Raw genomic sequence first — 13,391 nt, 5'->3', positions numbered from 1 at the left:
ATCAGGATGTATTGGGAATGTTTCCACTAGAGGGAATTTCAACAATAGTTTATTTTTTACTAATAGTAAATGCAGTTGCAGCAATCTACCGGCACCCAACAAGTCCTGAGAAATGGGTGCAGGTTTGTGAGAAGCTTAGGTGCCAGCAGGTAGGGATGTGACTTACTATGGACACACTAGCATCACACCACAACAAAAATCATGGCCACCACTTGAGACTCAAGCTATGTTTTTAATATCACAACAAGGCAGTGTCTCAGCAACAGATGTAAAGTCAGCTGTGATTGGCACAGACAAGGCCTTTCTGTACCCAGCATGCTCTATTCCCAGCTTATTGGGATTAGCAGGTTGAATGAAAGACTCCCCCAACTCTGGCACCTTGTGAAACCAAAGAATTATACTCCTTCACCGCCTTCTCTGTTTGGAAGACCAGGGGATCAACGCCTTGCGATTTGATATATTCCAGGGTAGCAGCAGGTACCTGAGAATGCACAGAAAGGATAATAACACTTAAATAAGGAACATATTTTTAAAGGTGCCTAAAATATATGAAGGCAAAACACCAGATAAATGGCATATTTTAAACTCTGATTTGTCCTTTGATGAATAGGCCAGGTGTCTGTGGGACAGAGGGGGAGCTAGGATTAGGGTGGGCCATGGGCAGAAGGACTAGTCATTGCATATTTACTAGCAAGTAGGCTGCCAGTAAGCTTGTAATACTGCCCCTGGAATTTTATCAGCTGAGTTGGAAAACAGCGGCCAGGTGGCAACCCTGCCCAGCAGACCAACTGCCAGTATAGTCTCACATGGGGGAAACTCCATCCAGACCACATTTTATTCTGTTTATTAATAATAATAATAATAATACCATGTCCTAAAGTAGAAGGGCTTATATTACAAGACAATAGATAACACAAAACATAGGTAGGGAACCAAAATGAGCCTAAGGCTTTTTGACTTTAGCAAAGCTCCATGTTTCTTGCTCACCGATGCACTTGCACCTCAAATCTCAGGTTTACCTGTAAGGTCTCGGTCATTCCCCGTCCTATTACAAGTGTCTTCACACCTTTCTTCACCACTTCCTCTAGGTCAGCCGGTTGCACACCAGGGTAATGCTGTCATGGGCAGAACAGAAGGATTATTTTATAGGTGGTTTGCCCCCCAACAGGAAGCCTAAAGAAATATATTACAGTCATTAAATCAAATACCAAATAATAACAGAATACCAAAAAGACTTGCCAATTTAACAAGACTGATTTGTAATTTACACACACAGTGAATCCAGGAATATTCTATACAGAATTAGAGTGCTGCAAAGTTGACCCTGCTGGTGATTAGCCTAAAAAGCAAGTGGCAGAGAGTAGCTATGGAACTGGGCTGGGCACACAAGGGTAGCTGTAGGGACCCAGCATAAAGTCCAGTTAGGGTGAGATTTCTACAGAAGGCTTCTCCCTATATCAGGGCTGTCCAACTGGTTAAATGGTGAAGTAGACAGAGCTGTCCAACTGGAGGCCAGCAAGCTCAGTGTGGCTCAGTAATTTAATAATAGCTTAAAGGTTGTACTTTGGTAATTTCTATAAGTGTGGAGGAAGAAGTCTGTGGCACTTGGGGGCTATGCTGGAATAAGGATAAAGAAGAGTTAGCTGTGCCACTACGATGTTAGAGATGTACACTGGAAACAAATAAAGGGGTCAGTCACTGCATTTAAGGCCAACCCATCTAACCCTGGCCTAAAGCTCAATGCAGTAGGTCTGAATTAGACTAAATTAAACTCAAGGTGCACATCAGCAATACCAGGGAAGCACCAAGTCTTGGGTAGAGTATCCTTTGAACCAAGTGCCAATTTCTCACTCACCCCTTAGAGGTGGAAATGAATTTGGGGAGGAAAGAAATAATGAGGAGAGGAAGAAGCTACAGAAGAACAGAAAGGAGTGAGAACAGGTGATGTTAATAACAAAAAGCGAGGAAATACAGGATTATGGTAGAGCATAGTACAAGTTGATCCAGGGATTGGGCCGATTGCCATCTTGGAGTAAAGGTGGCCATACACGGGCCAATTGTAGCTGCCGATATGGGTCCCTTGGACCGATTCGGCAGCTTATCGGCCCGTGTAGGGGCAGGAAGAGGGGCCTGCCCAACCGATATCTGGCCTGAAATTGGCCAGATATCGATCGGGCAGGTTAAAAGATTTAGTTGGATCGGGGACCGCATCGGCTCATTGATGCGGTCCCTGAACCGACTGCCCCATTGCTCCCGTTATAATTCAATCGTTTGGCCCACCTGTAGGTGGGGATATTGGGAGAAGATCCGCTCTCTTGCATTTATACTGCTATGTGTTACGGAGACATAAAATATGAAGCCCCCATTGCATTTATACTGCTATGTGTTACGGAGACATAAAATATGAAGCTGCCATTGCATTTATACTGCTATGTGTTACGGAGACATAAAATATGAAGCTGCCATTGCATTTATACTGCTATGTTTTACGGAGACATAAAATATGAAGCCCCCATTGCATTTATACTGCTATGTGTTACGGAGACATAAAATATGAAGCCCCCATTGCATTTATACTGCTATGTGTTACGGAGACATAAAATATGAAGCTGCCATTGCATTTATACTGCTATGTTTTACGGAGACATAAAATATGAAGCTGCCATTGCATTTATACTGCTATGTGTTACGGAGACATAAAATATGAAGCCCCCATTGCATTTATACTGCTATGTGTTACGGAGACATAAAATATGAAGCTGCCATTGCATTTATACTGCTATGTGTTACGGAGGCATAAAATATGAAGCTGCCATTGCATTTATACTGCTATGTGTTACGGAGGCATAAAATATGAAGCTGCCATTGCATTTATACTGCTATGTGTTACGGAGGCATAAAATATGAAGCTGCCATTGCATTTATACTGCTATGTGTTACGGAGGCATAAAATATGAAGCTGCCATTGCATTTATACTGCTATGTGTTACGGAGACATAAAATATGAAGCTGCCACTGCATTTACACTGCTATGTGTTACGGAGACATAAAATATGAAGCCGCCATTGCATTTATACTGCTATGTGTTTTTGGGCCAACATACAGTACATGAAATTGGCACTGCTCATATATTGCTCAAAGGTCTGGGGACATTAAACATGAAGTTCTATGTACATTACAGATTATGTTGGTACTGCTAATCACTGTTATGTATTCTGGGCACTTAAACCATAAAGCTGGCACTGTCCTTAAATAGCTTCCTGCTTGCAGTTTAGCCGTTATAGCTCAGATCACACATTCCTAAGGGAGGGGGGAGGGAATTCTTAGCATTCTTATGGGAGGGGGGAGCAGGAGAGGGGAGAGAACTGTGCAGACTCTGGAATAAAGGATGTTTCTGAGAGAGGAAGTCAGACACTGGAACAACATGTTTAGAAAAAAAGGGACAAGAAATCCTGTGTTTCTTTTGATAGAGGACTCTGTTTCTGTGAGTGCTTATGGCTGTATTTACATAGACTTTTCTGATAAAGCTTATTTAGTTTTTACCTTTCCTTCTCCTTTAAAGCTCTATTTTTGATTGTTAAGCACATCAAGGATTAGTGTGATTTTTTGTGCCCCCTTTTGGCCAAGTTCTTATATAGCGCAAAGGTACAGGGAAATTACATTTCAATGTTCCCAACTATGCTACAGGGATAGGGAAGAATAATCCCATGAATATGTATTTGGGCAGACTTGGCTCAGCGTGGGTTAAAGGAAGGAAAATGGAGCAGAGAACAGAGAGAGAGACTGCAGTAATACAAAGAGGTAGCTGTGTGACAAATTGCTCACGTTTCATGTACAGTAGAAACCGCTGATCTCGTTAAGTCTTATCTGCTCTCTCATTTATCCCGGGGAAAGGAGGACTGAGCTGCAGGGACTGGAACGGAAGCAATAAACCTTCAGACCATGGCCTAATGCTGGCAGCTCAGCAAATGGCTGCACTGTGAGTGCAATGGCTGATAAGGGCCAGATGTAATTGCTGCAAAATGTCCCTGCAGTGACTGGAATGGCTCCAGCCTGCATCCTACATGGAGATGTCTGCATTCCAGGGAGCTGTAGGGGCAGTCGCCATTACATCTGCTTTTGTGCACATAGAAAAATAGGGCTGATATAATCAAGTAACCGGCTCCTTTCAGCCTTTTGTACTATAATTTCATTTTGAGATACAGTTGCCTTTAAAAACCAGAACAGGTATGGGACCCAATATCCAGAATGCTCGGGACCTGGGGTTTTCCAGATAAGGGGTCTTTCCGTAAAGGTGGCCATACACGTGGCGATCTGACGATGTTTCGTACGACCATCGGTCGCACGAAACATCGTAAGATCCGCCACACACAATTCAGGGCTAAATCGGCAGGTAAGGAGGTAGAAACAATAGGATTTCTACCTCCTTCTGCCGATTCAGCTCTGAAGGGAGAATTTTGGTCAGGCGCCTTCTATGGCGCCCGATCAAAATTTTCAAACTGGTCCGATCGGCGAGTCGTCCGATATCAGCAGCTTCCTGCGATATCGGTCGACTCGCCGACATGCCATACACGCACCGATTATTGTACGAAACGAGGTTTCGTACGATAATATCGGTGCGTGTATGGCCACCTTAATTCATAAAGTCTGCTACAAACATTATTTAAACAGTAATTAAACCCAATAGGATTGTTTAACCTCCAATAAGGATTAATTATATCTTAGTTGGGATCAAGTACAGGTACTGTTTTATTATTACAGAGAAAAGGGAATCATTTAACCATGAAATAAACCCAATAGGGCTGTTCTGCCCCCAATAAGGGGTAATTATATCTTAGTTGGGATCAAGTACAGGTACTGTTTTATTATTACAGAGAAAAGGGAATCATTTAACCATTAAATAAACCCAATAGGGCTGTTCTGCCCCCAATAAGGGGTAATTATATCTTAGTTGGGATCAAGTACAGGTACTGTTTTATTATTACAGAGAAAAGAGAATCATTTAACCATTAAATAAACCCAATAGGGCTGTTCTGCCCCCAATAAGGGGTAATTATATCTTAGTTGGGATCAAGTACAGGTACTGTTTTATTATTACAGAGAAAAAGGAAATCATTTTTAAAAATGTGAATTATTTGATTAAAATGAAGTCTATGGGAGATGGCCTTTCCGTAATTCAGAACTTTCTGGATAATGGGATAAGGGGTCCGATACCTGTACTGACGTTTCCCAAATGATGTCACTCTTATAATGGCTGTAGTGCTTTTTGTTTGTTTGTTCTGCTCCAGCAAGAGCTCTTGTCTCTCCCACCCTCGCTGCCCAATCACATCTGAGCCTGTATGGTGAGAAAAACTGATCCCACCAAAAATGCATTCGTCTTAGGGAAACTAGACACTCGGAAAATGTAAAAACCCAAACCAGTGCAGTTTTTATACAAAAAGAATCAGCCACCTGGGGAAACAACTTAGAGACAAAATTAACTGCAGGAGAAAGCCCTGGCACCCCCCTCCCAGTGAATAAGCCTTTCGTTTTGCTCTAAAGGATAAATAAGCCTTTTTATTTAAAAATATCTAAAAAGGCTCAAAACAGCCCCAGAATAACATACCTTTCTCTGAAAACTGCAGCTTATTTCAGCTACTTCCTATTCTAGTGTGAAGCTCTGCCCCCTTTTCTGTGCATTTCCTGCTCCAATGGAAATCTTCAATGTCAAAGAGAGCTCAGACCACAAAAGGGGGCAGGGCTTCACACTAGAACAGGAAGTAGCTGAAATGAGCTGCAGTTTTCAGCTTGTAATTTAGAAATTACATGAGACAGAATGTAGGGGCAGGGCTTGTTATTCTAGATATTACGGGTTATTTAAGGAGAAGGAAAATCATTTTGGCATTTTACTACCAATAGATTTGCCACATTAGTGCCATTAGTGCCACCTAGAGCCCTAGAAGCTCCTTCTGTTCATTTAAGATAGCTGCTGCCATTTTAGTGTGGTCTCAGTAGCTTGCTGCTGCAGCTCTAGCCTTTGGTAGCTCAGATCACACATTCTGATGGGAGGGGGAGGGAGTTCTTATGCATTCTTATGGGAGGGGGGAGCAGGAAAAGGGAGAGAGGAGAGAGCTGCGCAGACTCTGGCCCCAGTAATTAAGGATTTTTCTGAGACAGGAAGTCAGATACCCTAAGAATATGTATACACAAAAAAAGACAAGACATCCTGTTTCTTTTGATAGAGGACTCTGTGAGTGCTTATGGCTGTTATTTATGTACCTTTCTGATAAAGCTTACTTAGTTTTTATCTTTCCTTCTCCTTTGAGGGCAGAATTTGAAATGTGTGTTTTCTCACTCTTTTCCACACTGTAACCATTATTTTCAGTGCAAAAAATACCTTTTCTTGAAGCAATTAAGGTAGTGCTGATGAACTGACACACTGATCAAGGCTGTAATTGGTTTTAATAATTGTGCAAACTTTTCCCGACTGTTGGGTATATTTCCCGGCATTCAAGAAAGTGTTTCTAACTGTGATAAAAGTCAAATTGACTCTATACCTGTCTGAATTTTCATAAATCTGCCCCTTAATTTCACTTCATGAGGTGCATTTTGCAAAGCTTTGAATCCGTGGGATGCTCTTCAAAGTGTTGTACTGCACAAGTGCTCAGCTCCAGTCAGCAGGAGCCCATCAGTACAGCTTTTAGCTTTTACACTGTCTGAGCACAGAAAAACAGAAGCAATCAGTGGGAAAGCTATTATTACAGACACACTCCTTCTATAAAAGCACCTGTGCTGGGAAGAGAATAGATCTTTTTATACAAAGTGCCACAGCTCAGAGTAGGTACGTCCATTAGAGCACAACTGTGCCTTTAGGGGAGGCACTGCCAAGTTGGGCACACATGGATAACTGGGTAATTTTGATGAACACCAATGGAAAAAAAAGCAAACAATTAAGTTACAGGCTGTTTTATGATTATGTGTCTGGATCCACCTCCCACTATAACCTATACAGGTGAACATTTTCTCCAACATGAATATGCGGGGGGTTCAGGCTGCCCTGTATATCACTAACTTGTACACAGAGCAGCAGCACCCATATATACACAGCCCCACTAAACTGTTCAGTTTACACAGTTTAGTGCCACCCATTTACTATAAAAAGGCCATAAAACCATAGAAACATTTTTACATGAGCCAATAATATATGAAACCAAATATGGTGCACTGTACAACTGATCCATGTATTATTAAAACTGGTCAGTTAATTACCAATAAATACTGTGTTAACTCCACACGTCAGTAAAGGTGGCCATACACGCCAATATCCGCTCGCTTGGCGACCTTGCAGACCTTCTCCTGATATCCCCACCTACGGGCTAATTCGGTCGTTTGGCCCTGGGGCCAAACAATCGAATTAGAACAACGGATATAGGCGTCCGTCAGTTCGGGGGCCGCATCAACCAGCCGTTGCGGTCCCTGATCCGACGGATTTTTAAATCTGCCCGATCGAGATCTGGCCTGATGTTGGTCTGGCAGGCCTGTTTTTAGTGCCCATACACGGGCCAATAAGCTGCCGAATTGGCAGCTAGAATCGGCCCGTGTATGGCCACCTTAAGATCACTGCAAAATGATCTCTAAAATAGTAAGTTGTGGCATCAAGCAGGTTAAACATTTTTTAACTTATGCTTAATACTACTCGGTGGCAGTATATATCAGCCCTAATGTTACTGCTCAGTAGCAGTAGGTAACCAGCCCCGGACTGATACAGACTGGGATTCAAAATAGCCCCTAGCATTTCAAGTACACAGAGGCCCAAACAGCCCCCCACCAACCCAATAAGTAGTGACTATGGCATCTTACAGCAGCCCCTCTGGCATTTGCTAAGTCTGATCAGCCCTAGTAATACTATTTGTTGGCAGTGTGCATCGGCCCTGAAGCTTAATAGCTGTATGCTTCTACACTGCTAGAATGCATATAGGCAAGAGAAAAAATATTTACCCTATACTTATTTGAATAAAAAAACAGATATAATTGTTCAGAATATTGTGAGCCAATTCCTGAGCTGAATTCCAGCCTGGAGACAAGCAAAATGGAAAGGAAAACACAAAAAATAAAGGCCAAGAGCTAATTGTCTAAGAATATTAGTGTCTTGTACATACCTCGGTTCCAGTCTCTCTCCAGTCCCAGGCTCGGCTGCCTCCAGGCCAGACCTTGCAGTCCTTATAAACTTGCCCACCAACCTTCATGCTGCCCCAAGAGATCTTGGAAATTTCTGGAGAAGTCATAACTCTATGCAGAGTCTAGAAAACAAAAACCAACTTGTAGATGATCTTCGGTGTTGAAAATAATAAACACATACAATGGTTGGGATATTATTGTACAGCCCTGTGTTTAACTTATTGTGTAAATGAACACTAGTGAGTGGGCAATGAATTCCATGTCCAGGATAACTGGGACCGAGGCTGTGGCACTTATCTCAGGTTAAAGTTATGAAATCAAATCCAAGGGGATTTGGGAAACAACATAAGCATGAAAAATGTACCTGTGGGTACCAAATAAGGGCTGTGATTGGCTGTTTGGTAGCCCCTATGTGGACTGGCAGCCTACAGGAGGCTGTTTGGCAGTGCACCCAAAAATAAGCACTGGGGGCAACATCCGAGGGGTTGGGCAGCAACATGTTGCCCCTGAGCCACTGGTTGGGGATCACTGCTATAAAACATTAATATAATAAACAAAGGCCATGTTGGGACAACTACAATTCTTAGGTGTTTTAAAAAGATATATAAGTACCATCTCACCCACCATTGGTAAGTAAACCATCCAGTTTCATTTCGTTTAGAATTATGAATTAACCTAATACAGGTGTGGGACCTGTTATCCAGAATGTTTGGGACCTGGGACTTTCCGGATAAGGGGTCCTTCTGTAATTTTGATCTCCATAAGTTGAAAGAAATGTCAACCAAAAAAATTATTTTTTGCCCAATTAAAAAAAAAAAACATATTTTGAAGCAATTTAGCAATATACATTAATTACAAATTTGTAATGGTTTTTAAGTTGTGTATATAATTGCAATTATTGTATCCTCCTATTTGTGTGTGTGTAAGTCACCAACCCAATGAAATTGTAAAATTAGGATTAATTATATCTTTGTTGGGATCATAAAAAAGTATCAAAGTAATTAAAATATAATGTACACTGGTGGGTTTGTTTCAGAAACTCTACTATAGTTTATTTAAATACCCTGCTGTGTAGCCCCGGGGGCAGCCATTCCTGCACTGGTACAGCTGGGGTGTTTGCTACAGAAACCCTACTATAGTTTATATAAATACCCCGCTGTGTAGCCCCGGGGGCAGCCATTCCTGCACTGGTACAGCTGGGGTGTTTGCTACAGAAACCCTACTATAGTTTATATAAATACCCCGCTGTGTAGCCCCGGGGGCAGCCATTCCTGCACCGGTACAGCTGGGGTGTTTGCTACAGAAACCCTACTATAGTTTATATAAATACCCCGCTGTGTAGCCCCGGGGGCAGCCATTCCTGCACCGGTACAGCTGGGGTGTTTGCTACAGAAACCCTACTATAGTTTATATAAATACCCCGATGTGTAGCCCTGGGGGCAGCCATTCCTGCACTGGTACAGCTGGGGTGTTTGCTACAGAAACCCTACTATAGTTTATATAAATACCCCGCTGTGTAGCCCCAGGGGCAGCCATTCCTGCACTGGTACAGCTGGGCTGTTTGCTACAGAAACCCTACTATAGTTTATATAAATACCCCGCTGTGTAGCCCCGGGGGCAGCCATTCCTGCACTGGTACAGCTGGGCTGTTTGCTACAGAAACCCTACTATAGTTTATATAAACAAAGCTGCTGTGTAGCAATGGGGAAAGCTATTCAAACTGAAATAGGGCTAAATCGCACAGGTTACACACAAGGTAACCGATAAGCTCTGCAGAATACAATTTTGTTTTGCAGAGCGTATCTGTTATCTGCTGTGTAACTGTGCCTTGTCTTCTTTTTTTTCCCAGTTTGAATGGCTGCCCCCATGGCTACTATATAAATTATAGTAGGCTTTCTGAAGCAAACACATGACTTTTATCAATACTAATCAATTTTACATTTTTTTTGTTATCAAAGGCTGAAGACCAATCAAAACTTGCTAGGCTTATGCAGTAAATAAAATTACTGTGTTGCAATTGAAAAAAAAAAAAAAAACATGGTTCACCAAAAAGTAAGAGGCTTGATAAACGTTTGGGTGAAATCCTGTTCTATGGCACAGACCCCCTTTATTCAGTTTTTTGAGGAGCTGCCTTTGAAGCAACATGGAACAGTATTGATTGGAGAAAAGCATTTTTCTACTTGCCCTTTGATCTCTTACACTGCCACCCACCAAAAGATTACTCGAGAACTGCCCTGTATTAAAATTGATTTTCCCAACATCTCTAGGTCCTTGAAACATAAATTGCATTGGAAGGTTTCATATAGCAGGGTTTTATATAAAACACAGGGGAAGGTAAAAAAAACAACAAAAAAAAAAACCTTAGTTGGTAAATAATTAGATCTGAATGTGTTTTTCCTTTTCTAAGTCACTTAAATGTCCTTTCATTTGGAATCAAACCATGGCAGGCCAAAAAAGGTTATGGGGCAGATTTGTCAACATTTGGATTTCATTGGTTTTAGAGTTTTTTTAAAACCATAAATAAACTAATATTCTCTAAAACCACTAAAGGTAGGTGATTAAAATAGCCACCTTGCTGCTGGGTAACCAACTATTCACTGCCCCAACTTGGCAAGTACAGGAATGGGATCCGTTATCTGGAAACCCGTTAACCAGAGAGATCTGAATTACGGAAAGCCTATCTCCCACAGACTCCATTTTAACTAAATAATTCAGGTTTTTAAAAGATTTATTTTTTTCTCTGTAATAATATAACAGTACCTGATCCCAACTAAGATATAATTACCCCTTATTGGGGGCAGAACAACCCTATTGGGTTTATTTAATGGTTAAATGATTCCCTTTTCTCTATAATAATAAAACAGTACCTGTACTTGATCCCAACTAAGATATAATTACCCCTTATTGGGGGCAGAACAGCCCTATTGGGTTTATTTAATGGTTAAATGATTCCCTTTTCTCTGTAGTAATAATAAAACAGTACCTGTACTTGATCCCAACTAAGATATAATTACCCCTTATTGGGGCAGAACAGTCCTATTGGGTTTATTTAATGGTTAAATGATTCCCTTTTCTCTGTAATAATAAAACAGTACCTGTACTTGATCCCAACTAAGATATAATTACCCCTTATTGGGGGCAGAACAGCCCTATTGGGTTTATTTCATGGTTAAATGATTCCCTTTTCTCTGTAATAATAAAACAGTACCTGTACTTGATCCCAACTAAGATATAATTACCCCTTATTGGGGGCAGAACAGCCCTATTGGGTTTATTTAATGGTTAAATGATTCCCTTTTCTCTGTAGTAATAATAAAACAGTACCTGTACTTGATCCCAACTAAGATATAATTACCCCTTATTGGGGCAGAACAGTCCTATTGGGTTTATTTAATGGTTAAATGATTCCCTTTTCTCTGTAATAATAAAACAGTACCTGTACTTGATCCCAACTAAGATATAATTACCCCTTATTGGGGGCAGAACAGCCCTATTGGGTTTATTTAATGGTTAAATGATTCCCTTTTCTCTGTAATAATAAAACAGTACCTGTACTTGATCCCAACTAAGATATAATTACCCCTTATTGGGGCAGAACAGCCCTATTGGGTTTATTTAATGGTTAAATGATTCCCTTTTCTCTGTAATAATAAAACAGTACCTGTACTTGATCCCAACTAATTAATTTATAACTAACAGGGGTCATTAAATAACTTAAACAAGTATTATACAGTAGAGGACAAATAATAGGATCAGAACCCTGCTTGCTAGAGATTACAATCTCAATAACAATAATAAAAGACTTGCACTCGGCGCGGGGTGCCCAACATATTCACACCCAGACATTTAACCTGTACTTCTCCTTTAAATAAACACCTGCAGTTTAAGGCAGTCCCTTACTTCAGAGTGTTAGAAGGCACTCCTTGAGTGCCAAAGAGTAAGTTCAATAATTTATGTATTTTGTGGTTTTCAGTACTTAATCATAGGCTTATTAAGTAAAGGAAGGCGTGGGGGACATGAACTATAAAGCCCCAACAATCAATTGAAGAGCAAATATAGGTTTTATTTAGGGGCTTTATACTTTAGCCCCACATAGACTGATCCAGGCAACCCAAAAAATATGTTTTTTGCTTAATAAACAGAATTCTAAGCTACTTTCCAATATGAATTGATTACAAAATTTGAGTGCTTTAAAAGTTATGTGTAAATGTAACTGCTAATGAAAGCAGCATTTGCTGAACTCCTGGTTGTTACTTTTTAAACAATGTTGCAAAGGTGGGTCTCCCCCAGCAAACCAGGTCTTACATTGTTTCAAGGATGAGAGTAACCAGGGCAAACAATGTTTTTAGTTATCAATATTTTTATATTGTATACTACAATATTGCTTAGAATAGTGTGTTCTTTTATTTTTTGGGTTGAATTCAAAGTCTGGAATCTTTTGACCCCACTCAGTCACACAAAACAACTGTCCATTTGAGTTGCATCAAAAGAAACAAAACTGCTAGACTTATAAAATACTAAACATGGCGACTGGCGAGTTACTGGGCAACATGAACTGAATTCGCTCCCTTAGAGCCAAAACTATAAATATCCAGCACCACAAATGGACAAAGGGTGGGAGTTTCGTTGGCACAAGCACTACAGGCAGAAAGGAATGAGAAGAGTCTCCAGAGCAGCTGCAAATGAGCAAGAAGCGAAAGACGGTACAGATACAGACACAAACTAGTCCCCCGTGTGAGGAAATACCATTACCAATCACCGCAGCAGAGCCGCACCGTCCCACTGGTACTGCTCAACTGCGCCAGGAAGCCACTTCTATCAGCCTTATCTATCACAACAACCCGCAGCTCCCATTGGCTGGCGGACATATGCACGACGCCCCCTCCTTGGCTATTGGCCAATATACTCGTAGACACGCCCTACCGGGCCAGGCACAGCAGGAGGCGGGAACTAATGCGACTTTAAACATTGCCACAGGTTTTGATTTGAGAGTTGAGGTAACAGGTCGCGTCGCCGTGATTGGGGCGGGACGTCAACGCTGAGATCGAAGCAGTATGATGCTGTATCGTCCGCCTAACCGTGGCAAACCCTGGCGTCGTAGTTTAAATAATTATTTGCCAGCAACGTTGAATTGTCACATTTGCAATTACCAATAAAGTTGTTTAAAAAAAAAAACAAAAACCATAGATTGCCTTTTGTTTTGTTTGCCTCCCCCTCATTCTACAATGAGATTG

At 41.2% G+C, this 13,391-nt stretch overlaps 1 protein-coding gene across 2 annotated transcripts; it reads right to left on the bottom strand.

Moving 5' to 3' along the window:
* Nucleotides 1–212: 212 nt before the first annotated feature.
* Nucleotides 213–13,021, bottom strand: aamdc (adipogenesis associated, Mth938 domain containing). Of its 2 annotated transcripts, none has more exons than XM_031897351.1 (4): nucleotides 12,910–13,021; nucleotides 8,139–8,279; nucleotides 1,020–1,115; nucleotides 213–481 (listed from the first exon to the last, which is right to left on the bottom strand). In XM_031897351.1, the coding sequence occupies exons 2-4, from the start codon at nucleotides 8,262–8,264 to the stop codon at nucleotides 341–343; spliced, it is 363 nt and encodes a 120-aa protein (XP_031753211.1). In that variant the 5' UTR covers nucleotides 8,265–8,279; nucleotides 12,910–13,021; the 3' UTR covers nucleotides 213–340. The 2 variants fall into 2 exon arrangements, with proteins under 2 accessions (XP_031753211.1, XP_031753210.1); XM_031897350.1 differs by having other exon boundaries at nucleotides 12,904–13,003.
* Between the last annotated feature and the right edge of the window lie 370 nt (nucleotides 13,022–13,391).

Source organism: Xenopus tropicalis, chromosome 2, assembly GCF_000004195.4.
Source record: "Xenopus tropicalis strain Nigerian chromosome 2, UCB_Xtro_10.0, whole genome shotgun sequence".
Lineage (NCBI taxonomy): Eukaryota > Metazoa > Chordata > Amphibia > Anura > Pipidae > Xenopus > Xenopus tropicalis.
Note: the sequence above shows the minus strand (reverse complement) of the source record. Positions and strands in the feature narration are given on the sequence as shown.